Source organism: Hypomesus nipponensis, chromosome 3, assembly GCF_054491055.1.
Source record: "Hypomesus nipponensis isolate SF chromosome 3, ASM5449105v1, whole genome shotgun sequence".
NCBI lineage: Eukaryota > Metazoa > Chordata > Actinopteri > Osmeriformes > Osmeridae > Hypomesus > Hypomesus nipponensis.
Window position 1 is genome coordinate 1,585,677 of NC_140363.1, and position 27,420 is coordinate 1,613,096.

A 27,420-nucleotide genomic window follows, 5' to 3' on the forward strand; every position below is an offset into this window, starting at 1 on the left:
GGAAATGTATCTCTTATGTCAAAACTACACCAAGAGAGTCTAAAAGCATGACTGCACATCCACTGTGGTCACAATATGCATTAAAATGAATCTTTCAGCATAAAACAATGTCCCCGGCCGAATTGTCGCCTGTGTCCCGTACCTCCAGCTTGATCATCCTGCTGTCCAGAACGTTCTTGTCAGCGGTGGGGGTGCAGTAGGTCTGCAGCATGTGACTTGTATCTGCCACCCAGTTCTGCAGCTCCTTCAGCCCCTGGGAGAAGAGCTGGTGCTCAGTGACGATGCGGTCGATGCGGGAAGCCTTCTCCTGAGGAACCACACAAGTCAGATTCCCAGTCAGCGCTGCACATTCTCCCTGCATGCGTTCACTCGTCTCAAGCCAGGAACACCTCACCTGGGTGCCCACACATGCTAACACTACAAAGCTACACTAGAACGACTACGGAGAAATGTAAGACCAGTCATAGTCATGTGAACACGAGAAAAGCTATCACGCTAATAATTAGTGAACAAACCATGTTAGGTTACAACTCACAACTTTCACCACACCTACAAAATAGGCACGATCGAATTGGCACGTTCATTAGCATTACACACGTAAAGCAAAGGCTTTCTCCACACAGACCTAGTCAAGTGCCAGAGCCCTCCTCTCCCAGCCCAGGGGCCATACAGAGGCGGGCAGGCAGGCAGACATTACCTTGGTCAGGTTGGTTAAAGCTAGGTACTGAGCGGACAGCTGGGAGACACGGTGCACAAAGCCTTTCCCGGCGGCGTGCTCGTCCCACAGGCGCTGAGCCTTCTCTCTCAGCCTGCTCAGCTGAACCTCCTGAGAGGCTAACTCCTCTAGCGCAGACTGGAAGAGCACAAGCAGGGTTACCACAGATGCATGCAAGCACACACAAACACACACACAGAGAAACACAAAGAGACCCAGAAGGAGACGGGACGGTTAGCGTCAGACGGTTAGACCACAGGGGTTAGGAAGACAGCATGGCGAAGGGGAGAGAGGGAGGGAGGGAGGGACAGAGGAAGGGAGGATGGAGGGAGGGAGAGAGGGAAAGAGGGAGGGAGGGAGAGAGAGAGAGAGAGAGAGAGAGAGAGAGAGAGAGAGAGAGAGAGAGGAAGGGAGGGACAAAGGGAAGGATGGAGGGAGAGAAGGAGGGAGGGAGGGAGGGAGGGAGGGAGAGAGGGAGGGAGGGAGGGAGGGAGGGAGGGAGGGAGGGAGGGAGGGAGGGAGGGAGGGAGGGAGGGAGGGAGGGAGGGAGGGAGGGAGGGAGGGAGGGAGGGAAGGAGGGAAGGAGGGAAGGAGGGAAGGAGGGAAGGAGGGACCCTGTCAATGTTAGGGTCATGAAACAGCATTCAGGTTCATGACACATAATCAATAGATTTATGGACACTGCAGACAGGGAGTTTAATGCGAGCGTTTGAAAGGCCCTAACATAACCTAAAAGTGTGAGTATTTAATATTAAATGATCAGAAGCGTTAACAGCCTTAAAGATGAGCAGGACAAGATGGCGGCACATTAGCGGTTAGCTGTTGAGAAGAGCGCTGACACGGCGCTGCAAGCTGGATGAGAGAACGTCGTTTCCTGAGACAAGGCTGAAATGGGCTTCCTCTCGAGTGCTGGTGGGGCTGGTGGTGATGTGGAAGGCTTTTAGCTGTCTCTCTCTACCCTAAGGGGAACTCTACCTGCAGCTTGCACAGCTCCTGCTTCTTGGCGGTGAGGTCATGGAGACGGGCGCTGCTCTCCTGCACGCTGGCCTCCGTCTCGTTCAGCCAATCCTGGAGAGGCTCGGCGCTCGCCTCAAAGTCCTTCATCTGAGACTGAAGGTTCTAGAACCCAAAAAGTCCAACGTGATTTTCCACACGCATTTCATCGCAAACTGAATAATATTTGATCACATTGTATCTGATGTATCTGATAATTGACTAGTCACGTCTAATAATAACAACATATCCAGATAATAAAATAGACAGAGAGTAAAGACATGTCCAGATATCTTACCTGCAAAGCTGTCTCTCTTTGGTGAAGGTTAGACATGAGAGTCTTCCAGTCCTCTCTGGCACTGCTGATTTTAGAGAGAACAGCCTCCACCCTGTCCTTCACTGCAACACTGTTGACCAGCTCACCGCTGACCACCACAGAGTTCAGTTTAGACTGGCCCTGCTCCCTGTCGCTCACAAACTCCTGCAGAGGAACCAAGAGATGAAGACTCACTTTGGGGAACCGGACATTTCTCAACAGAAAGGGGCTTTGGATGAGCTTTCTGTGTCTTTCTGTGGTTAAACAGCCAATGGATCTCTCTCTGTCTCTCTGTGGCATACCTGGATCTTCTGCAGGCTGGACGAGGCCTCGCTCAGGTTCTGTGGCACGTCGAAGGACTTGGCCGTGTTAATCTTGGCGTTGACCAGCCACTGCTGAAAGTCTCGGTAGGCGGAGCGGAACCTCTGGTCTAGAACCTTCTCTTTGCCCTGGCACTGTCTGGAGGCCTGGAGGCTCAGACTGAGCCACAGCAGAGGAATGAGAGGGGGAGGGGGGGTGAATATCAAGCAAAATGTACAAGGCAAGGCACCTTCAAGACAGAAACAAAACCTAGACTAGGACATCAGCTTTGGGAATTTAACAATCTTGCTTATCAGTTCAGTTCAGAAAAGGCTTTATTGGTATGAAATACCTTTATAAATATTACCAAAGCAACAATGAGGTTATGAAGATAATAATATGTCTCGCGTGTACATGATGATTCCTACCTAAGGACTAACACATTTTTGGTCTTAGGGGATTAAGATTGGTGTGACTTCTTCCAAAGGTCTATAAATGTACCCTTTTTATCACAATCAACAAAGCAACAGTTATAAACGATCCCGTTTCAACAGAACTATGTTTTGACAGGAAGCACCTCATCTGCAAACCCACCTGAGCGTGAGTGTCTGGTGCTTCGTGAAGCTCACTCACCTGTTGTATTCCTTGATGAGGGAGGACACCCTTTCTGACTGAGTGCCCAGATCTCTGGAGAACCGGCACAGGTCGTTCAGCTGGGTCTTCAGGCTGTCTGACATGGGCTCTGCTTTCACCAGCCCGTCCAGAGTGTCCTGGAGAATTCAACAGAGAGGAAAAGGACCGATGTTGTGGTTGCTTTGGTACTAATTCTTAGAATGGGTGGGAGAATTCAACGATCCTCATAAGCCATTTCTAGCCACGTCCGTGTCTGCTCAAATGGATACATGACGACTGGCCACTTCAAGCCGCTTCCAGATAAGAGCATTTGCCAAAATTTGAATCATTCCCTATGTAAATCTGCGGCTCTGTGCCATTTCCTGTGCTGTGCAGGTGCAGGGTTCTGGTCTCCTCACCTTAGCGATCTGCCAGCCCTCCACGGCCTCCTCCGGGCTGCTCTTCCCCTCGGCCTGGGCCAGCCTGAGGCGGTGCTGCTTCAGCTGGCCGCCAAACTCCCCCAGGTCCTTCTCCAGCCGGGCAGCCAGGCTGCCGAATTCCTGCTCCGAGGAGGCGATCTGAGAGAGTGCCGTCTCCAGGGCGCCTCGCGTCTGCAGCGCCCCGCGCTCCCACTGCTCCCAGGACGACAGTAGCGCTGACTCCTCCCGCTCCACCGCCTCGAAGCCCCCGGCGCCTGTGTGGTCCCTGGCTGCCGCTCCGGCCCGCTGCACCCGGCTCAGCCTCTCTCGGCCGCGCTCGCGAGACTCGATCAGCTCCTGACACAGAGGAAGTAACACAGGAATCCGTTATCATCACGAGCCACGATTCAAAGCAGAGGTTTCTGTCTTTGGAGACTTATGATATCCCGTTCAACATCACAGTGGGAGGGATGGATTGTCGGGATTTGATGTATGCATCCTCACCCAGACTTTGGAGAGCTTCCTCTGTACGGAGGCTGAGTCTCCTGATAGGTCAGACCAGCGCTGAAGCTCCTCCTTTGCGGAGGTCAGCCAATCATTGAAGTCCCTCACAGCTTCCTGGTACTCCTCATGCTCTGACACAATGTCCTCCATGGCCTGGACCTTAGCCTTGGGAGCAAAGGATCATGGGACATGATGTCAGAATCAATCATGAGAAACTCAGCCTTGAACACAGCCACACTTCCGAACACGCAAAATGCCGTAATGACAGTCCCCTGGTTTTCCGCGGCCTACCTTGACGACGGCTGTGATGTCTACAAAGTGCGTGCTCAGCTCCGCCCTCGACTCCGGTCCGAAGACCGGGTCGTCGGTCTTCTCGTGAAGCTCCACTGCCTTCTCCATCAACCTGGCCAGCGTGGCGCCATGGGCGTCCACATCGGCCAGCACGGCCCTGAGGCGCTCCAGGAGACAGGCCTTCTCCTTCAGCCCCGGCTGCTGGGCCAGGGCCACGCCCACATCCTGCTCCACTGTCTCCATCCACTGCTGCAGCTGGTTCCTGCTCTCCAGGAAGCTGCTCCACTGGGTCACCGTCCACTCCAGGCGGCTGAGGGGACAACAGGTAAACACACCAGTTCACACACAGGTAAACATGGGTAAACACACAGGTAAACACACAGGTATACACACAGGTAAACATGAGTAAAAATTACCTGTGACAGCTCATGGAGGTCATGAGCATGTTGGCCCAGGCGTCTTTCAGGCTCTGCAGCTGGGAGCCAATGGCCTGCTGGCGCTCCTCGCTGTGGTGCTTCAGCACCTGCTCGCCCTTCCCCACGGTCATGTTCAGCTTCACCTCGCCCTCGCCCTTCATCAGCAGGATGTCCTGTTCATAGGAGGCAGGAAGGGAAGTATGAGTAGGGAAATAAGTCAAGAAGGAAGAAAGGAAGGAAGGAAAACATGCGAAAGAGGAGCAGAGGATGAAACAATCACTTGAGTAAGCACACACAGAAGAAGCCCCAACTCAACCACACTCCCAGCCCTTCAGTCAACGGACCTGCACCAGGCCCAGCCTCTTCTCCAACGTCTCCTTGTTCCCCAGCGTGCTGTTAAGCGAGGCCAGCCTGTCCTTGGTGGCATTAAGCCAGGCCCAGGTGGCCAGCAGGTTCTCCTGGAAGGCCTGCTGCTCTTGCAGGGTGAGCTGGGCGCCACGCAGCCTTTCCCGGACGCGCCGCAGCAGGTCCTGGTGTTGGGACTGCAGCTGGGCCGCCACCCGCGTCTCGCTGCCGTCGCCGCGCCCACCCTCGTTCAGGAGCTGCGCCTCCTGGCACAGGCGCTCAAAGCAGTCCCTGGCCGGGGGAGAAAGGGTGGACGTAGGGTTTGGTAAGACAGGGTTGAATGGATGAAGACATGGTGATTAAAATAAGCCAGTAACCATTTCATAAATAACCAATAACTATAGCACCATCTTTCAACTGGGAAAAACAACAGTTTCTACACAATCACACTATGGAGATATAATTCCGGGGATCAATTCTGGGATTGCAAATCAATGAACAACTTCAACAGTTCTATTCTGTTAAAATAAAGTAAAATTACTTTGGCAACTAAATACAAAAATTCTAGGTTTATGTTTGCTAATGAGTCCAGACTTTTTGACCAGTAAACACTTTTATTTACACCAGATAGTGTATATTAAACTGATATGCTGAAATATGAACTCCATTCAATGGATAATATTTATAAAATGATGGCTAAAAGCCATCGATCCTATGGAAGATATGAATATGCAGGACCACAGGTTTAGATTGAAAAATTTGCCATAAAAAAAAACCCAGCTATCCTGATGCAGATAACAGCCCACAGGACTGAGCTTCAGAGCTGGGATCCAGACCTCTCTCTGAGCACCTCCTGCAGGTCCTCGTCCACCCTCTCCAGTCTGGCTCTCTCCGGCCCGCTGGGTTTCCCCTCCGGCAGCTCTGCGGTCAACCGCTGCTCCGTCTGCCCCAGCCACCACCTCAACCTCTTCAGACGGCTCTCAAACCTGACACATACACACACCACGGTGTTGATAAACCCACCACAGGGCAGACACATGCACACACATGCACCACAGTGACGGTGATGCTCCTATCTCACCCACAGGGGCCTTGATAGAGGAACATGCCCTGATCTCCAAGATATCAAAGATCAATGGTCATTAGGACATACTAAACATCCCACATCACCGTCAACCATGAACTCATAAAACTCAAACATCCCAAGCCATCTGCGTGGTCGCGCCAGAGCTGTGAGTTTCAATCTCACCCGTTAATCTGGGTGGCGCTCTCCTCCAGAATCTGCTGATTGAGGCGGCACTGCTCCACAAAGCCGTCCCAGTCCTGCTGGATGGAGGAGAGGTGCAGCTGGACCTGAGCCGCACTGGCTTTGGGGAGGTGGAGCAGGAGCTTCTCTCCTTCTTCACACACCTGAGTGAGGCGAACCTCGCCCTCCTCCACGCGTTCCAGTGCCCCCTGGAGGATGGGAAGGGAAATGTATGGTAAGATTATCTGCAGGGGTCAGAACCGGCTGTGACTGTGGACTGGATTTGAGCGGTGAGTGGGCGGTGGTCTGTACCTTTAGCTTCTGCAACTTGCGCTCCACAGTGTGGATGTCCCCTGAGCGGTCGGAGCACTCCTTCACTATCTCTCTCTGCTCAGACAGCCAGCGGTGGAACTCCTGCACCAGTTCTACAGAGAGGCGGGGCAGAAGTCACTCTCATCTTCAGTACTACCATCAACACATTCCAACATGAAGAAAAATAGAGAAATAACATTGGGACTATTGCACCATCTTTCAACTGAGAGAAACAACAGGGGAATTCCGGGGATCAATTCTGGGATTGCAAATCAATGAACAACTTCAACAGTTCTATTCTGTTCAAATAAACGAAAATTACTTTGGCACTCTCATATCATTCAGATTGAGAAAAGTATAACTTGAACTACTTTTATTCTGTATTCAAATCGACCCAATTCATTGGACGTCGTCACCACATGGAGCAAACACATTAACCCAGCCCTGCATTCTTGCAGCAACCCCCTCCCCACCCCCTTCACCCGTATCTGCCCACCGTTGAAGTGGTGCTGCAGGACGTGTTGTAGGGAGCCCAGGGTCCTGGCAGACAGCTGGTTCACCGCCTCGTAGCTCTTGATGAGCTCGGTGAGGGCGGAGCCCAGCCCGGCCAGCTCTTCAGACGGGTACTTCCTGCAGAGAGTGTTGAGGCTCTCCCTGGTGGAGTCGATGGAGCCCTGCTGGTTCTGCAGCTCCTTCTGGAGGTCCTGAGGGCCGCACATCACCCGTACACACCAACCATGTTAAACACGCCACCCGTAAATACAGAACCATGTTAAACACACCAAATCTACCTACGGGTGTCCAAATCCCTTTGGACGTATATCCACTTTGTGAATGTTGATCTTTGTTCATGGATTTCCTTTGGGATCATTGAACTCATCTCACCCTCACTCTGCAGATGTCCTCTGGGTCTGTTTTGCCCGGCGAGGAAACCAGGGACTCCTCCATGCTCTTCAGCCAAGAGGACATCTGGGAAATAAAGTCCTCCAGCTGCTTCCTCTGGGAGCTGAAGTCCCTGAGGTTTCCCCCGGCCTGCTCATGCAGCTTCTGTACGTGGCCGATCTTCTTCCTCAGGTCCGCCTCCAGAACCTGATGAGAAACATGCACATGCTCAGTGCAAACATTGACCAAGACCAATCACATTGAAATGGATTTGGAAATCAAACCAAAACTAAAAACATGAAATCCAGTCTTCTGTCATGAAGTGTGTTGTGGGGTTACAGTTAGTGTACCTGGAGCTTGACAGGGACCTCCTGAGTACCACCCAGACGCTGCAGGTCTGACACCTTCCCCTGAAGGTCCTGCACCTGCTGCTGCTTCTCTCCAGTCTCCACCTGGGAGGAAAACAGACCAACAGAACGGTCTGGGACTGGTCTGACTGACACAAGAAGCTGCTGGACTCATGAAACTACAGGGTTTAAGAGTGTTTGACAGTATGCAACTGAGCAAACTTCAACTTCATCAAATACAATTTCGGGGGGGGGGGGGGATTCCAGGTAGCGGGTTTAGCACACTCTGAGCCTAACTCTGAACTCTGAGTTGAGTTACTCTAAAATGTGAAAATCCGAAAACTCGGTTCCAGAAAAGCTGATTTGAATTTGTTAACTCAACTCGGAGTACGTCAACTCTGAGTTAAGCGCGGGCATGAGAACTATTACAAGCCAGCATCAATGGAGCTCCAATACTAGGATCCACCATGGCACCCGGTGACAAAAAACGTTGTCCTACTTCACCACACTTCAGATACAAGTTTGATTTCCTGTTTATGGTCAATCTGAGCACATATTCCGGAAAAAAGCAACACGGCTATAGCAGCGTAGCCTATACAATTGGCATGGGAGACAAACTGCTCAATGCATACGTTTGAATGCAATAGCCAGTCCAAACGTTGAACATTTAACCCCACTGTCCGTAATATTACAGGAGACAAAGTGGTGGACTTAATAAAATAGTATGTTCAATGTTATATTAAATATAAAAACATACTACGAACAGGTAAGGCATATTTTGCTTAGGCTATACATTTGTGATTGTAGCCTCGACGTCACCTTGGTTTAATCATATTCGACATGATACAAAGTAAATATCAATTGGTGCCTATTTCAATTTGTAGTAGCAGTTTCCCCCAACAGAATGCTTTTCATCAAAGGATGATGATGATTAAGATGATGAAGAGACATTGACTGCTGCCGTAGAAATGGATGCAGATAATTATGTATGGTAGCTATGGTAGTTCTCTCCCCATGTAGCCTACTTTAATTTACAGGCTTGTGTGGAATTATGAGAATAATGAATATAAAAAACGATTTGCACATTCTGATCCTGTTGAACAGAGCATGGATGCTGTATACAGAGAGAAGTTCATTTAATGGCAGGTGAATTTTGCATGTGTAACTGTGATATTAAATGTAATCTCATGTATTCCCAGTTACAAGTAAATGAGATGTACAAACCTCATGAAGAAAGTGCCAAAACTGATCAAGAGATAGTGTAGGCCTACTTAGGGTAGAAGAATAAAGGCTAATCTTGAAAAAGATTTACTGGAACACCAGTTACAGGAGGATGCATGGTCACAGGTGATGTTAATTGTAGGAACAATAGCCTACTTGAATACTAATTGTTGAATTTGCTGAATTTCTGTTTTGACCAAGAGATGGTGTACTTAGGGCAGAAGAATAAAGGCTGATCTTGTAAGGCCATCAACCTGAGTTACTGGACAGTCTCAACTTGATGGCTCTCACAAATCATTGTGTAACTTACTGTTGCATTGCTAGTAGTATGTTGATAAGTAAGGGTCAAAATTGTGGTGTGATTAGTTGTTCTTGGGTATAAAAGGAATTGTGAAGCATTGTTCTGTGGATTCTTGATCTCCTGAGACCTTCTCAGCTCTGGCTTGTCCTACTCCTTCTTCTTCACCTCTTGCTTTCTATCTCTGGTTTACAATAATTGTCCGCGGCGTGTAACATTAGCGATGTAAGGGCTGAAAATGTTGCTAAAATAAATTACAGATTGTGATGGGAAACAGTAACGTTAACTTAGGTATTCTTCAAGGAATTAAAGCACATCGAATTGCAGTCTTATCCTCTCCCATCGTACAACTAAGCAAATAAAATTTTGTTTGAGATTGGTCGACTGAAACAGGGAAGGATATCCCATGTCTGCCAACGCTATCAGATTCAGAAAGTGGGAAGGAATAGGTAGAAACGCAGAGTTTGTCATGGAAAACCTGCTAGCGAGCAGGTTAGGTTCACACAGTAAGTCACCATGGGGAACTGACCAAAAGTTTTAGTTTCCTCTCTTTCTGGAACGGAAAACTCAAAGTATGCCTCTTTTCAAGGTTAAACAACTCGAAGTTTTCATTAAATCTGCTACCTGAAATACCACCTCATTGTTTCCTGAATTTGTGTTGTGCGATGGGTCCACCACCGCCACCCCTGTAACATCTTTACTGTGAGGTGATTCGAATCAGGTACACCCAAGAATTTAAATTGTTTTTTTTGCTTGACCTGAGTCTGCTAATCTTCCTGTTTCTCGTTGAAGTCACCTGGTCCCTCTTACCTGTAGTGCTGCCAGCCTGGTGGACATCTTCTGGCTGTCGTTCAAGTTGTTGAGGCTCTCACTCAGCTCCAACACTGAGCTGTTGGTCCAGACATCGATCTCCTCGCTGATCTTCTGCACGTCATCCCACACTGCCAGGCTCTGGCTCAGACTCTCTATGTTGTCATCAAGCCTCTCAGATACCTGCGGAGAAGAGTATTTAAGATACAGTATCAGATACCCTCTCCCCCCCTCACCTTCATTTTATCTCCTCCCCTCATCTTCCCTTTCATCTCATTTTCTCCACTCCGCACCCCACCTCACCTCTCTTCTCATCTTTTTCTCCCTGCCGTTTCCACAAGTCCTCCCTCCCTGTATTAGCCATTCCTAACTCACATCAAGCCAGTGGTCCACCAGGGTCTCCATGTCCTTCTTCATCAGCTGGACTTCACAGTCTGGAATCTTCTTCAAGTCACTGAGCAGCTGTTTGCCTTTACTGGAGAACTGGTCCAGCTCCCGCTGTCGGACGGTCATCTCCGTCTTTGCTGCTTCATGCTGGACAGGAAAAGGTGAGTAAAACGTGGAGAGCAGCCATTTTGAAAAGACTCATCTCTCGTCTCTAAGGTAGTACACGACAGGACAGAATTTGTATATGTTGTGATAGATCTAAGATGTGGATTCTGACCTTGGACAGAGCTCTCTTGGTTTCCTCGTGGTCCTGTAGGACGGAGCTGATGTCGGACATGGCCTCGGCACTCTCCAGGGTACTGTTTATGGAGGTCTTCAGGCTGTGATACTGTCTCATCAGCTCCACCAGCACGCCACACTGCTCCTGTCTGGAGAACACCGACCATGCTGAGTCGCTCTCTCCAATCTCTATCTTTCTACAGCTTTCAGGAGCTATCTAATGGCAAGACAACTGCATCAAATCAAATCTTATTTGTGTCGCCCTTTTTACAAGCAATGTCACAGAGGGCTTCACATTTGCCCTAACAACTGCACCTAAATCCTCACAGAAGACAAGGAATAACTCGGAGGGGAAACTTTGGTAGGACAACTGTTCTGTACAACTGTCTTACAATCTTCCCACCATTGTCACAACGTCCCAGTTGGGTGAGCTTACCTGTCGGTGATGAGTCTCTTGGTGTCCCCCCAGGTGGTCTGCAGGAGGCTGATCTCCCGGAGCACCTCCCCAGCCAGCTCTGCATCTCTCTGGGCCAGTTGCTCGCCCTTGTCCCTTAGCCACCTCTCCTCGTGCTGATGGGACTGGAGCTCATCCTCCAGCTGGCTGAAGAAGCGCAGCCTGAGGGGGGGGAGGGAGGGAGGGAGTCACTGGGTTGTAATTGTGTTCACTCACACATGCAGCTGCACAATCCCATACACACACACATACAAGGTAACATCCACACACACTTGCACACTCACACACTGTGGCATCACGAGAGGACGTGTGGTAGAAGGGAGTGATGTTTCTCTCCAGAAGTGGCTACCATGCCACAAGATGGCTGACTGAAGAACTACGTCTCCCAGAATGCAGTAAATAAACTGCAATGAATAAACCGTTTTTTTTGTTTGAACGCACTTTTGCCTGCTCTGTCTGGTTATGACACACTGCCCTACACCCCGCTTAGCGGTCCAGCCTCATGATACCACAACACATACAAGCAAGTATGCACACACACACACACCTATTGACACATGCACAAACCCATCCACACACACACATAAGCTTCCACATAGAGTCAAGCATGGACTTACACGCTCACACACATACACTTGCAAGCACGTACATGCACACAGACAAACCCATCCACCCATACACACTGGGAAAAAAAGTGAGCAGTGTATTCCTGTCATAGCGTCTGGGAGACGGAGCAATAGAGCCAGAGCTCACCTCTGCTGCAGAGCTGCCGTGCTGGGTTCCTTGAGTCCCTGGTGGTCGGCCTTCTCCTCGATGTCCTCCACAGCCTTTAGTAGCTGCTCCTTGCGCTGCCTGAAGGAGGTCCACAGCACCCCCAGGGCCTCCGCCTCGCTCTGCCGGCTCCCCAGCAGGCTCCTCACCGCGTCCAGCTCCACGCCCACCGAGTCGGCCAGCGCTCGACACGACGTCCGGGCCCCCTCCTCCGCACTCAGGTGGAGGTGGGCCTTACACAGGCCGCTGTCCAGCCCCACGGCCAGGGTCTCCAGGCTGCTAATGTCCGGGATGACGGCGGCCAGCTCCCTCTGCAGTTCCTCCACCCGGCCCCGGTCCCAGCTCCCTGCACCCTCCACCGTGTGCCTCAGGCCCCCCAGGACCCCTGTGGCGGCTCCCCGGGTCTGGAGGAAGGCCTCCAGCTTCTCCAGGCAGTCGAGGCGCAGCAGGGCCAGCTGCAGGGCCTCCTGGTGGGGCTGCAGGGAGGTGTCCAGCCGGCCCCGGAGGAGCTGGGCGTCGCTGGGGTCGCAGGAGACACACAGACCCTCTGTCTGCTGCTGCAGGGCCGCACTGCTCTGCTGCTGCAGCGCCGCCAGCTGCACCTGTCACGGAACACACGGGAGGCGTGGATGGTTAGGGTTGGGGATAGTGGATGTTACTGCAGTTTTCTTCAACCCTCAACTTACATCATATCAAATGAGACAATATGTATGATATATAATGCCTGAGTAGGGCCCTGAGTCATTTTTACAATTAAATTAAACAATTAAAATCAATTTTACAACTTAAATGCTGACCTTGTGACCGAGGTTAATTCTCTTAGCTTCCCTTTCCTGTTTAATTAAATAGTAGACTAAAGCATTTGAGTTCAATAAGCATTAATGTACTCCCCTCTTTTGTAAACCTTTTAACCACAAATATAGTCATGTTTTCTAAATAAAAGAATACAATTACAAAGGAATACAATTGCTATTGTTATCTATTATTATTAAGAAACAAAAAAACTAAATGAATATAACACTTATTAAATCTTAAAATGTTACATCCAATTCCACTACCTTCACTTGGTTGACAGCAGGCTGCAGGGCAGCGGTGTTGACCTGGGAGGCGGAGTGCAGAGACGAGAGGAGGTTCTCACTGCACTGGGAGAACGACACCAGGTCCTCATCCAACGCCTCCACCTGGGAGAGGTGGCTCTCAAGACGACTAATCCTGGAGGCCAAGACATGACAGTTGGGTTCAGAGTCGGCACAGACCGGGAGTTTTTCATTTTTAATTGATTTAGACAGTTTTATCCAAAGTGAACACTCAACGCATTTAAATAGCGTATATGGTAAGTAAACCAGACAATCAGGGTGCGGAGGAAGATTCCAACTGTATTTCGGCAGCTAGTGTGTCATATGGCTGAGTAGGTAGGGAATCGGGCTAATAATCAGAAGGTTGCCAGTTCGATTCCTGGCTCTGCCAAATGACTTAGTGTCCTTGGGTGAGGCACTTCACCTTACTTGCCTCGGGGGATTGTCCCTGTACTTACTGTAAGTCACTCTGGATAAGAGCGTCCGCTAAATGACAAAATGTAAATGTAAGCTAGTGCCAAGGATAGGCACTCGAGACAGAGGTCACCACGAGACAGGAGCAAACTTTTTCTCCGACATTCACAGAGGAGAGAACAGGGGTCTGACCTGCGAGGGATCACCTCCTTCTGAGCGCTCCACCTCGTCTGCAGCTGCTCCAGGTCCTGTCTGAGCTCCTCCCCTCTCTCGTCGGGAGCGGAGGGGTAGAGGGACGCCCCCAGAGACACCAGGCCAGCGTGGAGGGACTCCAGGGACAACAACTCAGACTGGATGCCCTGCAGAACAAGAAGAAGCTCTCGGTAACCCACGTTCCCCAGCAGCCGTCGTGTGTGTTGCGTTGTTTGAATGTGTGAATGTGTGAACGTGTGAACGTGTGAACGTGTGAACGTTAAACATACTTGTGTCACATTCTCTGTATGTTCAATTCTTATTGTTAAAGGCAGCGACACTGAGCCCAGGATACGTATAACGTATTGTTTCATAAACACTGAGAATAGAGATATGAACTGTTTGTAGGCTAGGTACAGGTACGGCTGAGAAGACATGGTTTAGTGTACCTGCAGGTCCTGTAGCTCGCTGTGCAGCCTGGTTTTATCAGCAGGTAGAAAAGAGCTTTCGGATTTAGACACTGACTCACTCCTCTCCAAGCAGGACAGGAAGCTGGAGCGATCCTTCTCGTACCTGAAACACAGTATTGAGCGTAAAAAAATACAGTTTCAAGACAGGTTGTCTTCTTATCTGATGTAAAGCCAACGTGTTTTTCTTAGATATTTCAACCTACTTTTGCCAGAGACCCAGTAGATTCTCCAGAGTGGTCTGCTTGTCCTTGGCCTGCTTCAGGCTGACATCGTAGCTTGTGTGGAGCTCCACCACGGCTCTGTCTGCCTGCTGCCTGTCACCCAGCCTGCGGGCCACAGCTGACATGGACAGCAGGGAGGCCTTCAGCCTCTCCAGACTCTGGGACACATCCTGGAGGATGGCAGAGCAACCATGTCAGTCACACAGAACTACCTCTGGAGCAGGAGTGGGATATGGAGCTGGGGTGTGTGTGTGTGGGGGGGGGGGGATAGGATGCTGGGTTTTAGCTTCCAGGGAAAGAAAACAACGGAGACAGAAAGAGAGAAGAGAGAAATTGCGAGAGATGAGTGATAGAGAAGGACATGGTGAGATAGAGAGGGTGTGAGAGAGACCCAGAGAGAGGGGGTACCATGTGGTTCTGAAGCGTCTTGTAGGTATCCGACGAGGAGGTGCAGGTGGTGACAGGCTGACCCAGTTTCTCTTGCAGATCGCACAGACCGGTCTGAGCCTGAGAACAGCATCCACACAATCAAAGTTTCTCAGAGCGTCACCCGAACCAAGAAACCAGTGAAGGGAAGCAGTCCCTCCCTCCTCCCCCCCCAGCCTTCCCCTACCTCCACCAGGCTGCTGTGAAACCTCTGCAGGTGTGAGGAGCTCTCCTGCAGCTGTCCGTCCAGCTGCCCCACGCTCTCCCTCAGCTCCTCCCAGTACCGGCCGATCTGGGTCAGACGGGCCCTGATGCGGGCGGCCTCCCCCGAGGACACAAACTGGGCCAGGGCCTGGGAGTCTGCCTCCAGGCGGGACAGGACGTCCGCACGCTCTCCCAGCTCCGAGCCCACAGTCTGGCAGGCCAGGAGGAAGAGGAAGGAAGTAAAGGAGGAGGAAGAGGAAGAATAAGAGGAAGGGGAGGACGGAAGGGGAGGGTGAGGAGGACCAAGAAGAGAAGGATAAAGAAGGCAAGAAAGAGGACGAAGAAATCATCAAGGTCATCATTCAAATGTAAATGAGGATTTTTGTTTCTCTCATTCTGTCATAATATTATAGAAATGGGGTCAATTCTATAAAAGCAACTGTTCAATTTTATAGGGCCACAGCAGGTTCAGTGCAGTACCTTCACAATGTTGATCTGCTGCTCCAGGGGAGCAGTCGAGGTCTTCAGCGCTTCCAGCTCTTTCTCCTTCTCAGAGATCCAGGAAGAGAAGGCCTCAAACTCACTGCCAAACCGATACCACTGAGCTTTCATCTCCTCCAGAGTCTTGACACTAGGAAACACCAGGGTTCATTTAGGATTTCATGTAACCATTCAAAAGAAAAGGCAAAAGCATCAAGATTTTGGTTTTACCAATGAATATATACAAAGGTGGAGGATTTTAACCTGCAAACTCTTGGTCTGCAGTCAAATGCTCTAACCGCTGAGGTAAACCCATCCCTGTACACTTGTCCCAGTTCTGTTGGTCTTACTCTCTCTTGAGGCCTGCCTCCACCTTGTCCACCTGCTCGCTGAGGGAGCGGGCCTGTTCCCTGAGCCTGGTCCTGTTGTTGGGGCCCAGCTGGATTTCTGACGCCCTCCTCAACAGGGTGTTGACTTGAGACACCTCTGCTTCACTCTGCTTCAGAAGGACCTGCAGGGACCCCACAGCAGCCAAGTGAGTCCCCAAGTCTCTTCACAACACCTGCTTTGTGATATTTATGTACCGTTTTTTGTTCATTTAGCAGAAACGTTTATCCAAAGCGACAATGCTAATCTTCTTTAGCTAATAAGGATCAGAAGCACACAGTTCTAACATTATTTCAGTGGTTAGAGTCAAGGAACGGTCTGTAATGTATAATGCCAACGGCTGACCAACGACTTCCTCAATAACACATAGGTTGACCTTAAGGTGAACCTAGATCTGACTGACCCTGGCCTGGTCCAGTTCTGCTGCCAGGCTGTCGGGGCTGCTGAAGTTCAGGTCTCTCTCCATGGCGGAGAGGGCTCTGTTGACGAAGTCCTGAACTGCTGTTTGGTGGCTTTCAAACTCCTGCCAGGCCGCCAGGGTGACCTGAGAAGATACATGGGAATACTCAAGGTTAGATTTTAATTTTTTAATTGTACACGTCACAAAGGGCTTTAGCAATGGCGGTTGATGTCTATAATTGAAACCTTCAGAAAGTTCTGAAGCTCTCTGTCATCACCACAAGGACCCCTTTACAAAGGTGAAAAAATGAAAGAAGGAAATAAAAGACCTTCAGACAGAGAAACAGAGAGAGACAGAAAGAGAGATAGACAGTGGCACAGAGAGAAATACATAGAAAGACAGAGAGAGAGACAGAGAGAAAGAGAGGGATACATAAAAAGACACAGAGAGAGACAGACAGAGACACAAAGAGAGACGGAGACAAAGAGAGAGAGATAGAGAGACATAGAAAGACACAGAGAGAGAGAGAGAGAGAGAGACAGATAGAGACAGAGCACATGGGGCCCCGAGCACCTCCAAGCCCTGCTCCTGAGAGTCCATGCTCTGCTCCATCTTGCTGAGGGTGCTCTCCAGACTCTGCAGGTCCTGCTGGAGGGTGTCTCCCAGGCCCTCCTCTGCCAGTAGCTGCTGGCCCCTGGAGATCTGCTGCTGCACATCCCTCCTGCGCAGCTTCAGGCGCTTCAGCAGTTGCTGGACACAGAGAGACGCAGCGTCACAACCACAGAAACCCACGAGGGTAAGTCAAAATCTAGATGTTCCGAAAAATAGCTTTATTGCGAAGCTTTTTGTTTGCTTTATACAAAGGGATCCATTGCTGTTCTGAAATGAAAATATTCACATTTATGGAGTGAAAATACTTAGATCATCTGTTTAATTATCTATGGTTGAATGTAATTGTATATTTAATAAAATCATAATATCAAAGAAGAAAAAACTTGGTTTAATTGATGATTAAATCATTTTTTTCATAAAAGAAACTAAGAGGAAGAGTTGTGGTCCTACCTGGTGGGTGAGCAGCATCTGCTGGGCCGCCCTCCCAGTCTCCGCATCCAGGATCCTGGTGACCTCAGCCTGGGCCTCCTTCTGTCCCTGGACCAACTCCTCCAGCGTGGCCCGCACCTCCTCCCTGAACTGGACACAGTCCCCCACCGCCAGCAGCACCTTCTCCGCCTGGTGGAGAACAACAGCTCCTTAATACAGAGCTGGCTGATCGAGGTAATATCACCTGAGAGGCAGGTAGGAGGGATGATGAGGCATCGAGACAGAAGGAGGAAACAGGACGAGGAAATAGGAAGAAGAGAAAAGACCAGCCGGAGTGTGGAAGCCAGGGTGTAGCCTCATTATGAATCCCACCTCTCATTGTGTTTTATGGCGGGCATGCAGGGATCAGGTTACAATGTTGTCTCTTCACCAGATCTCAATGGGATACATTACTATCTTGATTCATATTGCTGCAGTAGGTGAAATATATTGGTTTTCCAATAGAGCCTTGGTTGTAATACTCATGAATAGATATAACATTTGATTTTGATTGATATTGATTTATATCATATGTGGACATACTGAACAGTCTTTACACAGGTTGTTACAGTAATAAAGACTTGTTGTTATTCCATTCCCGGGGCAGTGCTTACCTCAGAGAGAGAGGCCAGGAAGCCTTTGAAGTCGGAGGAGAGTTTGCCGAGGGCGCCTCCTTGCCTCTGGGCATCCATGTCCGTGCACACTTCGATGAGCACGGCCAGACGAGATCTTAGCCAGCCCAGGTTCCCTTCCTGGAGCTCAGCCTCGTTCCTCAGCTCCTGACGGGGTGAGAACAAGGTTGTTCAGCAGGGAGGGGGGACGACAATGACGACGACTACAGCAAATGTAGTTTGTTTGGTGTCATGTCCGGTTGAGGAGGCAGCTTACCGTGATGGTGGACTTGACCTGGCCGTATTTGCTAGGGTCGCTGGCTCGGCTCCTGAGGAGACGGAGCAGGCTCTCCTTAGACGTCAGCCAGGAAGAGAGGTCGGAGAACCTGCCAGAGAAGTGGCATCTCAGTCAACCAACCAACCAATCTCATCAAAGCAACATTATGATGAAGGGGTTATCCAAGATATTATGTGTTACATATTACTAGAAGTGCCAAGCGCCTCTTACCTCAGTGAAGAGAAATATAAATATTATTGCACTCAATAAAATTCCATGACCCTGCTTTCTTAACTTTTCCTAGATATGTGATTTTGCAACAGTTAGTAATGTATTCACTTGAAACTGAGTTATACCCAATTATTAGTCCTTACCTCTAACCACCAAAATACTGTTATGTCTATGAACTTTCTACACTGTATGCACAATTTGTATGTAACTTTAGATACACATTGTATGACACATAAGGGATGGGTATATAGCTCAGGAGCATCTGACTGCTGATCTATAGGTTGCAGGTTCAACTCCCCTGTATGTTTGTTTAGATAAAAGCGTCTGCTAAATTAATGCATGTTATTGTGAATGTACCTGGAGTTGAATTCCTTCCACTTGTCAGGGTTCTGCATCAATTTCAGCAGGGTGCCGTCTATCTCCTCCCTGAGCTCAGAGAATGCCCTTCTGGCTGCCTGCAGGGTTGGGTGGGTCGGGTCGCTTTCCGGAAGCTTCTGACAGAGCTCCTCCATCAGCTGCAGCCTCTTCTCACAGAGGGACTGAGGACCTTTCTCTCTGAAGAAACCCTGCAGGAATACAGGTACATCCAACAGAGAACCCAGCTATTGGTGCAGTCTGGTGCACGGTTTTTGCTATGATTTTCCCCACACTGTCAATATACAATGTCCGGGTGTATAACAATAACATAAAAATTGGCCCATTAAGCTATATACTGTACCAACGATTATACATGTTAACATATTGGAGTGACATGCTTTCTGGGTAACTCCCGCATTAACTACTGTCTATGAACATTCCCTATTTCAGCAATATTAATATGATATGTCAGTATTTTAGGGTGTATAGTACTATCAGGCATCACTTTCATCAGTACAACATGTCCAGACCCCCAGGCTTACCTTGTGTTCTTTGATGAGCCTCTCACTGCCCATGCCCAGCATGTGGCGCTGTTCTCTGGCCACCTCGGCCTGGCACTCCTGCAGGGACCCCATCAGCTTGCTCCTCTCCACCTCCACCTTCAGACGAAGGAGGTGATACGGCGCATCTGTCTGGACGTCCTGGGGGAGAAACGCAGGAGAGAGATGCTTACGCTATGTCGGCCTACTGTGTGTCTGCTTTGGTTAAGCTATGTACCGTATGTATACTATGCTAACGCTATGTACCGTACGTACGCTATTCTAATGCTATGCACTGTGTGTATGCTATGCTAATGCTATGTACCAGATGTATGCTATACAAATGTTATGGTGTCTGTCTGAAAGCAACACTACTCTGCATTATTCACAGGGGAACATTCCCTTCCCATCAGTATCACAAGAAATATCAGGATCAGAACAACATACATTATGCATCATGCGGAAACAAGTGAAAATGGGTTTTAATAATGTAATAGGTTTTGGTCTTGATCATGATAGCTCCATTCATCAGTGCTTGTCTGGGACCAACCTTCCAGTGCTTATGCAGTTTTCTGACAGTCTCCTGCAGACTCTGCTGTTCCTGCTCTGGCAAGATGTCCGTCAGCTCATCACAGGCCTTGAGGAACGCATTGAGGATCCTCTGGTCCAACTGACCAAAGAACTCCTGGGGAAAATCACCAAACGTCTCAGGCCTTGGCTTACACACATCCCTATAAACCTTTCTTTCAGGTCTAGCTTGAATGAATCTCTAGTACAGTTAACCCGGGCCATAGACATGACTGAGCTCATTTCTTACTGTGTGTTTTTTGAGAAGGTCGTCTGGGTTCCCTCTCTCTGTCAGACAGCTCTGGGCAGTCTTCAGAACCTTCTCCAGCTCCACACGGGACTCCTCAAACCTCTTCATCATGCTGCTGTTGGCCTCCACGTGCTTTCTCCACTCGCTGGATTCCTTAATCATTGCCTAGTAAACACACGTTACATCATAAACTTACAACACTTACACTCACCAAGTATTCCCACGCTTATCCTTAGAGGAGTCCAGGAGAGGAGCGGAGGAGAGGAAAGGAGAACATCCATGCGCTGTACCTGCGAGGAGGCCTGGAGGTCCGCTACTCGTTTCTGCAGCAAAGACATGTCCATGTGATCCAGGTTCTTACTGTTCTCCAGGGTTCTCTGGATGGTCTGGTGGTTCTTCTCAATTACAGTTAAGCACTTCTTACAGCTCTGTGTGAAGGTCACCAGCTCCTGGAGACAGGGAGGTGAAACATAAGACAGGGTGTTAAAGATTAATCAAATACAGAGGTCAACTACCTCAAAGTATTTGAAAGTAATTTAGGTGTGTTTAGGTGTGATTAGCCTCATACTGTATTTGGTACTTTTCCAAGGACTGGTCCATTGATTTCTAAGCTGTCAGTCAAATCTAAAGCTCCCAAGTATGTGTTTTAATATAGTATTAGTATAGTATTTTCAAATAGTAATATACATAGTTCTGGTGTGTTGAAAGTTATATTCAAACTCAACCATACACACCAAAAAACCTGTGAGCAATTAAACCTTTTGGATAACTTTTTTTCCTCAATCCTCCGGGCAGTTTCATGTTTGTCCTATCAAAGGCGACTCAAAACACCTGGCATTTCTGCTTGAAGTCGCCGGGGGCCTCTGAGTCTCTGGCGGTGGTGATGCGACTGGCCTTCTCCAGGGCCTGGTAGAAGCCTGTGATGTTCTTCTCCATCTCCTCCAAGGGAGGCAGCAGGGACTGGGCCTCGCGCAACAGTGGCAGGCACCTCTCCCTTATCTGATGGGAGAACGCACTGGGTCACGGTGTGTATTGATGCCATCAGAAATGAAAGTGTCTCCTCATATGACACTGACTTGTAGTCAGTTCACAGAATCTGGAAGTGGTGTGGGACTCGACAAGAAAGCATCTCCACTAGCCTAGCTTAGAGAAAGGAGCAACCTTCGCTAGCTGAGAGAGGCAAGCACCTTCGCTGGCCTATCACAGCCAGCTGAGAGGGAGGAAGCACCTTCGCTAGCCTATCACAGCCAGCTGAGAGGGAGGAAGCCCCTTCGCTAGCCTATCACAGCCAGCTGAGAGGGAGGAAGCCCCTTCGCTAGCCTATCACAGCCAGTTGAAAGGGAGGAAGCCCCTTCGCTAGCCTATCACAGCCAGCTGAGAGGGAGGAAGCCCCTTCGCTAGCCTATCACAGCCAGTTGAAAGGGAGGAAGCCCCTTCGCTAGCCTATCACAGCCAGCTGAGAAGGAGGAAGCACCTACGTTAGCCTATCACAGCCAGCTGTGAGGGAGGAAGCACCTTTGCTAGCCTATCACAGCCAGCTGTGAGGGAGGAAGCACCTTCGCTAGCCTATCACAGCCAGCTGTGAGGGAGGAAGCACCTTGCTGAGCTGCTCCTTGATGGAGACCATCACATCCAGCATCTGAGACACCTCCTCCTGGGCCGTGTCTTTGTTCAGCAGCTGGACCGTGCGGCTGGCAGTCTTGCAGGCCGCCTCCATGGCAGGCACTTTGTGCTTGATGTCCTGTTGATGAGCAGATCAGACTGATGTGGGGGTGGGAAGACAGTGTGCTCAAACGTGTGTTGTCCAATGGCTAAGAAGAGAACTGCAAACTAAGTTCATGACTCATATCATATACTGAATATATACAATATGTATATACAGTATATATACAGACAGTGAACAAACAGGCAAGGTACTGCACAGTGTACGGTATGTTTGTGGTAATACTTAATGTGTGACAGACTGAGAGAAATAATAAATGCTAAGTTGAGAACACAATATCTACTTGTTTACCTATCCTTCGTAATGAGATTGAGTTCTCATGATATTATAGATGGTTCTGTCTAGTCTGTTTAAACTGTTTGGAATGTGTTCCAAATATGTGAACTTTGATGAGAGCTACCTCAACATCTTGAACAAAGGTTCTGACGTTGAGGAAAGACACTTGGACAGGCGCCCGCATCTTCTCGTTGGTTGCATCCATGAAGGTTTTGAGGGTGGAGAGTCCTTCCTGGTAGTCCTGCTTCAGTTTATCCACCTCATCAGCTCTGGCGTACTGAGAACAGGGCAGAGATGGAAGAACAAGCGGCAAATCAATTTGATCAGGTCACATGCCTTTAAGTATAAGACTTCTCACTTCCACTGTGAATATTTACTTTGGGAGGACACATATTTGCTACCCTGAGAGAGAATCCTTCCACTGACAAATCCAATGTAGCCTCCTTTTGCAAAGGTTTCATTTTGGGAGTCCGCTCTTTCTCATTGTCTGATGAGTGCAAGATAAAGGGAGATCGTTTACATGTTTGACTTTGACGAAGAGCTCTCTCCACCTCCCGTTGAGCAGGAGTAGCTGCTGCTTCAGGTCTCGAGAGACCGTCTCGTCACAGGTCTCGATGAGGAAGTTCCCCGCATCGTTCATGTCCATGTGCTGCTGGATCCAGTGGGGAAGATTACGGAAGAAGTCCTGGAGAGGCAGAAAGGGGGGGGGAGGCAGCACATTCATATACAGAGCCAACACTGAACTTTCAGGATCTGCATACATCTGCCTTTTATGTAAGCTTGAGTTTGAGAGCAGAGAACTGAGAAGATTCAGTAGACGTGTTACTGAGGCAGTTTGAGGCACAGAGATGGAAATGACTCCATCCCACTGCGGTACTTGTACTTTGTATAACAACTGTAATACATGTAAAACATGCTGATACCTGCATGAAAGAACATCAACAAATGTTTTCATTATGAAAACTAAACTAGCCTTTTCACCATGCAGTTAGGAAATATCCCTTTCACAAACAAGAGAACATTGTTTTTTTTCATTCGCCAATAGATCCTCATTAGAAGGCATGTGTGTGCTTATGCGTGCATGGGTTTGACATTGCTAACAACCAACCCCACCCTCACCCGTTTGGCGCTCTCCGACTGATTGAGCATCTGCTCTGCGTCTTCCAGCCAGGCCTGCAGACCAGCCACCGTGCTGCTGGACTTGTCCCAGTTGGAGATGACCTCCTCCAGCATGCTCCTCACGCTGCGCACCTCCACGGACAGGTTCTTCCACTGGGCCGTGGCCTCACTCAGGAACTTACTCACCCCCTCCCCCTCGTCCACTGAAACCAGATCAGACATCCTGGGTCATCTCTTTTCTTTTTGAAAATCATACTAGTTTCAGAAGGGGACAGACACCATCTCTTCAGCATGCATTCCCATGAGCCTAACGTAATTTGCTTTTATTTCTACTTTATTGAATCAGAGGAGAGAGGAACCTTTTAAGACCACAGCCTCTTCAGAAATAGACATGCACACGTCACAGGCAAGTCATATAATAGTCGTTAGTAGAAACGGTCACACTGGGGTAGTAGTTGTATTTTCAGGTGGAGTCGCTAGTGCACAGCCAATCAAATGCCACAGTACAGTGCACTCCATTATTCTACTTGGATCTGTTAATATTTCAGTTGTTACGTACTTTTAGACTTACCCACTGTACTGATCTTAATCCCTAAAACATGAAACAAACAGTCAATGGGAGAACACACACTCACTCACTCAGGACAACACAACGCAGTAGAGGATGACCTATCTGAAAGTCAAGTATAAAATCCCACCTGTACTGTCAGACTTGACGTAGACCTCAGCTGCTTTCTTCAGAGTTCTGAATGTTGTCTCATATTGCTCAAAGAACTTGTGGCCTTCAATGAATGTCTGTTGATAAAATAAATGGATAAAGAGAACAGAAATGAAAACACTGATAGATAAAGGATAAAGAGATGAAAACATATTGCTTAATTTGATGTCGTAACCGGATCAAAACCCCAGCTGAGTTAACTTACGATGTAGCTCTGCAGGAGCAGCTCCACTGAGTCCCGGCGGCCATATTTGATGATCCAGGACTTGAGTTTTGACTCGGCCAGTATGAGGAAGGCCATCAGTCTATACTTCATCTCCCAGAATTCCAGTTTGATCAGGTGAGCATGGGAAGATGTGGACACGTAGTTGAACCTGTCACGAACGCAGATTAGTTGTCATGTTAGTTTTTCTGAAGGCCGGTTTATTTTGAAGGTTGACAAGCAATTCACCAGGACGGCCGAGTGGTTAAGGTGTTGGACTTAAGATCCAATGGGCATACGTCCTTGTGGGTTCGAACCCCACTCTTGGTAACACAACACTGTTCTTTATTTGAGGGCACCAAATGTAACACTTATCTGAACACTTCTTTTCATGGTATTTGTGGAATTCATATTTTTTCATAGGCCTCATCTGCATGCCCCCCTGTCAGATATCTGATTAGTGACAACAAAAAATCTAGGAAGTGTTTTTATGTATTTTTTATTTTTTATATGAGACCCCTAAAAATCTTTATTCTGGCTACGCTACTGCCATCAACTACTGAATTTGACCTCTGATTGGTCCTTGTGATTGTCCGGAGTGGACCCAGGACTGACCGTTCAGCCATGTCCTGAAGCTGCTCTGGGGGCACAGGGACCCCGTTCACCGATCTGTCTCTGTGTATCTGCAGGAACGTCTGCCTGTGAGACTCCAAGTTCTTCAGCACCTCCTGCAACACAGGACAAGCATGCTCATCAGCACAGCCAATGAAAGTATGACAAGTTTACCGTGTTGGTGAGCTTGACATAGAAATTCCCACAGCTACTGTAGGCTACTGTATTGTAACAGTGATCAACCAAAGAAACTTGCAGGGTTGATGCTCAACATTTTGTGTTTGTTCAGTGCACCTTATGCTGCTCCAGCTTTCTGTGAATCCCGTTGGCGGTCTCCTCGTGAGCCTGCTGGATGGGAATCTCCTCCCTCAGGGCGATCTCGGCGCGGTGCAGCCAGGCTCCGATCACTCCCAGAGGGCCCGGCAGAGACTTGTCCAGATGAATGTGCCAGTCCAGCAGCTGTAAAAGCAGTCTTCATTAAAGCCTCGCCCCAATCAAGACCGTGGCTGCGCCACGGCATGGAGCACACTGGCCTGAAAGCTGGCATGTGCTCTCAAGCTGTCCTCCCCGATTCACAGTGCCCTGCCTCTCCACTGACTAGGGCTCAGAAGAGCTGTCTGACCGGAGAACAAGCCCTCTCTGTTCCCCTCTCTCCTCCCCTCCTGATGAACTAATGACTCAAAGCCCTGCGCTCCACTGAGCACTGAGCACTTTAGGAAACAACACAAATTGTCTGGTCTGGTAGAAATTGAAGTCTGGTCCAATAATGAGACGAGGTTAGGATGTTGGTGGGTGAGATCCAGATCATAGTGGACGAGGTTAGGATGGTGGTGAACGAGGTTGTCTAGCTGAGCCTGGTGATTGCAGAGGCGAGCACAGCCCCACTCACCCTGACAGACAGGCGGTCCCAGGCCTGCTTGACCAGGGCCTGGTCCACAGACAGCTTGGCGTCCCTCAGCACAGGCTCCAGCAGGGGCTCTGTCTGCTTCCTCTTGATCTCATACTGTACACGGAAGCTCTTGAAGGCCTGGACGCAATGGAACAAAGTAGCGTTTAAGTATTAGCATAGCATTTGCATTAGCAAAAGGAGGTTCCACCTTTAGCCAGAGAGGAGATTGTGGGGGTGGATTGTTTATGTTGATAGTAATAAGAAAGGACTAGCATAATCATATGCTGTATATTTGTAAGCTACGTGATATTGCTGGCCTGGACCTTCCCCCCAAAATTATAATTTGAAAACAATCAAATTATATGAAAAAAATTGCACCATGCTTGGTAGCTGAGATTTTAACATTTTCACTGGGTCTGTAAAATGCCGGTCTTTACTGTAAAAAATATGTTCTGGCCCTTATTACCACCAAATTAAAGTTAGAACTATGTACTTCTGATGCTTGATTTTCTGTGCTTTCTAAATGCACTCTTGGTATGTTTCTCTAGATAAAGCGTCTTCTAAATGAATACAAGTACAGAGTAAATGACTCATTGATCCTAGCGTTGTGAAGCCTAAGAAAGCACGTTTGCTACAGCGTCAGTGCAGCGTTGTCGTCTTCACCTGGTACTTGTCCGTGAGGTTGCCCTCCGCCCCCTGGGCCCGCAGAACGTCTCTTTCCAGCTGATCCAGGAAGACCTTCAGCTCCCTCAGCACTTTTCTCTCCTCCCTCTGTCAACACGGAGGTACGTAACACACAACTCAACTCCTTGGTCAACCACCACACGCTCGAAGCTCAAAGCTATCCTGAGGTACTACAACTCAACAGCTACACCAAACAGCGTTCCAGTACCAATGAAAGTCATTGAAATAGAGTCATTGAAAAAGACTTGTACTTTGAAAAGGAGGGAATAAGACAGTTGCACTTTAGATCCAGGTGCTTGTAATAACCAGTAGTTTGTAGGTATAAGGCCCTTATAATCTGCTTTTAAACATTAATTTGCCTGACTAGGACAACATAAGTGTTAGGTTAGGGTGAGTGTTATCCTAAGATGGTATAAATGTTAGTTAATAGGTAATAGGTCCCTTGCTTATCAAATCAAATCAAATGTATTTGTATAGCCCTTTTTACACACAAGCATGTCACAGAGGGCTTCACATACGACCATAGAACTGCCCCTCAACCAACCTAAACTTAAGCTTATCTAAGCTTAAGCTTATCAACCTAAGCTTATCAACATCAATATGTGTTCATAAGACTTACTGACTTATTAAGGCCTTATTACCAATTAACGATTTCTTACTACCAGCGCCCGGATGTGAAGTGTTGCCAATAAGGCTTCCCTAAGGGAACCCTGGGGGGAAGAGGAAATCAGAGCACTGAGAGTCAACCAATCATGTAGCTCATGATTCAGAGACACATACCTCAAGCATCAGCTCTATATCTTGCGGACCATACTGTCCAGGAGGAAAGCGGCACACAGAGAGATGCAAACACAGCACAAACAAGCGTTAGAGGAAAACTAAGAGACAGAAATAGAGAGAGCCAAAAGGATGAAGAGGAGGATGAAGGTGAGGATGAACGGGCAGACACATGGGTGGCACGCCACCATGGAACACACTCTTACCTGTAGGACTGGGACAGAGAGGGCAAAAGTTGGAATTGAGCCAAGAAGCAGCTTAATATGCACAAGAGAGACAGTAGAGATGGCGAGAGTTTAGAGTGAGATGGCAGCGCTGGG

At 48.7% G+C, this 27,420-nt stretch overlaps 1 protein-coding gene and 1 non-coding gene across 2 annotated transcripts in view; one reads left to right on the forward strand and one right to left on the reverse strand.

Annotated features, from left to right (window-relative positions):
* Positions 1 to 27,420, reverse strand: part of syne1b (spectrin repeat containing, nuclear envelope 1b) — a 93,226-nt gene that overhangs the window by 49,739 nt on the left and 16,067 nt on the right. The window contains exons 10-60 of the mRNA XM_084683641.1: positions 27,104 to 27,136; positions 26,303 to 26,410; positions 25,640 to 25,777; positions 25,045 to 25,209; positions 24,754 to 24,866; positions 24,142 to 24,310; positions 23,917 to 24,013; positions 23,219 to 23,421; positions 22,620 to 22,784; positions 22,224 to 22,376; positions 21,698 to 21,841; positions 20,932 to 21,099; positions 20,391 to 20,549; positions 20,101 to 20,265; positions 19,834 to 19,968; positions 19,287 to 19,445; positions 18,745 to 18,953; positions 18,157 to 18,265; positions 17,883 to 18,047; positions 17,251 to 17,418; positions 16,762 to 16,938; positions 16,192 to 16,332; positions 15,752 to 15,912; positions 15,402 to 15,552; positions 14,905 to 15,132; positions 14,700 to 14,798; positions 14,274 to 14,461; positions 14,050 to 14,173; positions 13,601 to 13,767; positions 12,977 to 13,130; positions 11,901 to 12,520; positions 11,130 to 11,309; positions 10,692 to 10,842; positions 10,403 to 10,561; positions 10,028 to 10,210; positions 7,702 to 7,803; positions 7,355 to 7,558; positions 6,966 to 7,173; positions 6,470 to 6,582; positions 6,161 to 6,366; positions 5,748 to 5,897; positions 4,911 to 5,202; positions 4,567 to 4,739; positions 4,151 to 4,460; positions 3,860 to 4,024; positions 3,356 to 3,712; positions 2,958 to 3,094; positions 2,327 to 2,504; positions 2,007 to 2,189; positions 1,691 to 1,834; positions 143 to 307 (exon numbers count right to left, since the gene is read on the reverse strand). Coding sequence (XP_084539767.1) covers positions 143 to 307; positions 1,691 to 1,834; positions 2,007 to 2,189; positions 2,327 to 2,504; positions 2,958 to 3,094; positions 3,356 to 3,712; positions 3,860 to 4,024; positions 4,151 to 4,460; positions 4,567 to 4,739; positions 4,911 to 5,202; positions 5,748 to 5,897; positions 6,161 to 6,366; positions 6,470 to 6,582; positions 6,966 to 7,173; positions 7,355 to 7,558; positions 7,702 to 7,803; positions 10,028 to 10,210; positions 10,403 to 10,561; positions 10,692 to 10,842; positions 11,130 to 11,309; positions 11,901 to 12,520; positions 12,977 to 13,130; positions 13,601 to 13,767; positions 14,050 to 14,173; positions 14,274 to 14,461; positions 14,700 to 14,798; positions 14,905 to 15,132; positions 15,402 to 15,552; positions 15,752 to 15,912; positions 16,192 to 16,332; positions 16,762 to 16,938; positions 17,251 to 17,418; positions 17,883 to 18,047; positions 18,157 to 18,265; positions 18,745 to 18,953; positions 19,287 to 19,445; positions 19,834 to 19,968; positions 20,101 to 20,265; positions 20,391 to 20,549; positions 20,932 to 21,099; positions 21,698 to 21,841; positions 22,224 to 22,376; positions 22,620 to 22,784; positions 23,219 to 23,421; positions 23,917 to 24,013; positions 24,142 to 24,310; positions 24,754 to 24,866; positions 25,045 to 25,209; positions 25,640 to 25,777; positions 26,303 to 26,410; positions 27,104 to 27,136 — 8,895 coding nt within the window. The remainder of the gene's footprint in view (positions 1 to 142; positions 308 to 1,690; positions 1,835 to 2,006; positions 2,190 to 2,326; positions 2,505 to 2,957; positions 3,095 to 3,355; positions 3,713 to 3,859; positions 4,025 to 4,150; positions 4,461 to 4,566; positions 4,740 to 4,910; positions 5,203 to 5,747; positions 5,898 to 6,160; positions 6,367 to 6,469; positions 6,583 to 6,965; positions 7,174 to 7,354; positions 7,559 to 7,701; positions 7,804 to 10,027; positions 10,211 to 10,402; positions 10,562 to 10,691; positions 10,843 to 11,129; positions 11,310 to 11,900; positions 12,521 to 12,976; positions 13,131 to 13,600; positions 13,768 to 14,049; positions 14,174 to 14,273; positions 14,462 to 14,699; positions 14,799 to 14,904; positions 15,133 to 15,401; positions 15,553 to 15,751; positions 15,913 to 16,191; positions 16,333 to 16,761; positions 16,939 to 17,250; positions 17,419 to 17,882; positions 18,048 to 18,156; positions 18,266 to 18,744; positions 18,954 to 19,286; positions 19,446 to 19,833; positions 19,969 to 20,100; positions 20,266 to 20,390; positions 20,550 to 20,931; positions 21,100 to 21,697; positions 21,842 to 22,223; positions 22,377 to 22,619; positions 22,785 to 23,218; positions 23,422 to 23,916; positions 24,014 to 24,141; positions 24,311 to 24,753; positions 24,867 to 25,044; positions 25,210 to 25,639; positions 25,778 to 26,302; positions 26,411 to 27,103; positions 27,137 to 27,420) is intronic.
* trnal-uaa (transfer RNA leucine (anticodon UAA)) lies at positions 24,386 to 24,468 on the forward strand. Its single transcript has one exon. It is a non-coding gene; the product is annotated as a tRNA-Leu (tRNA).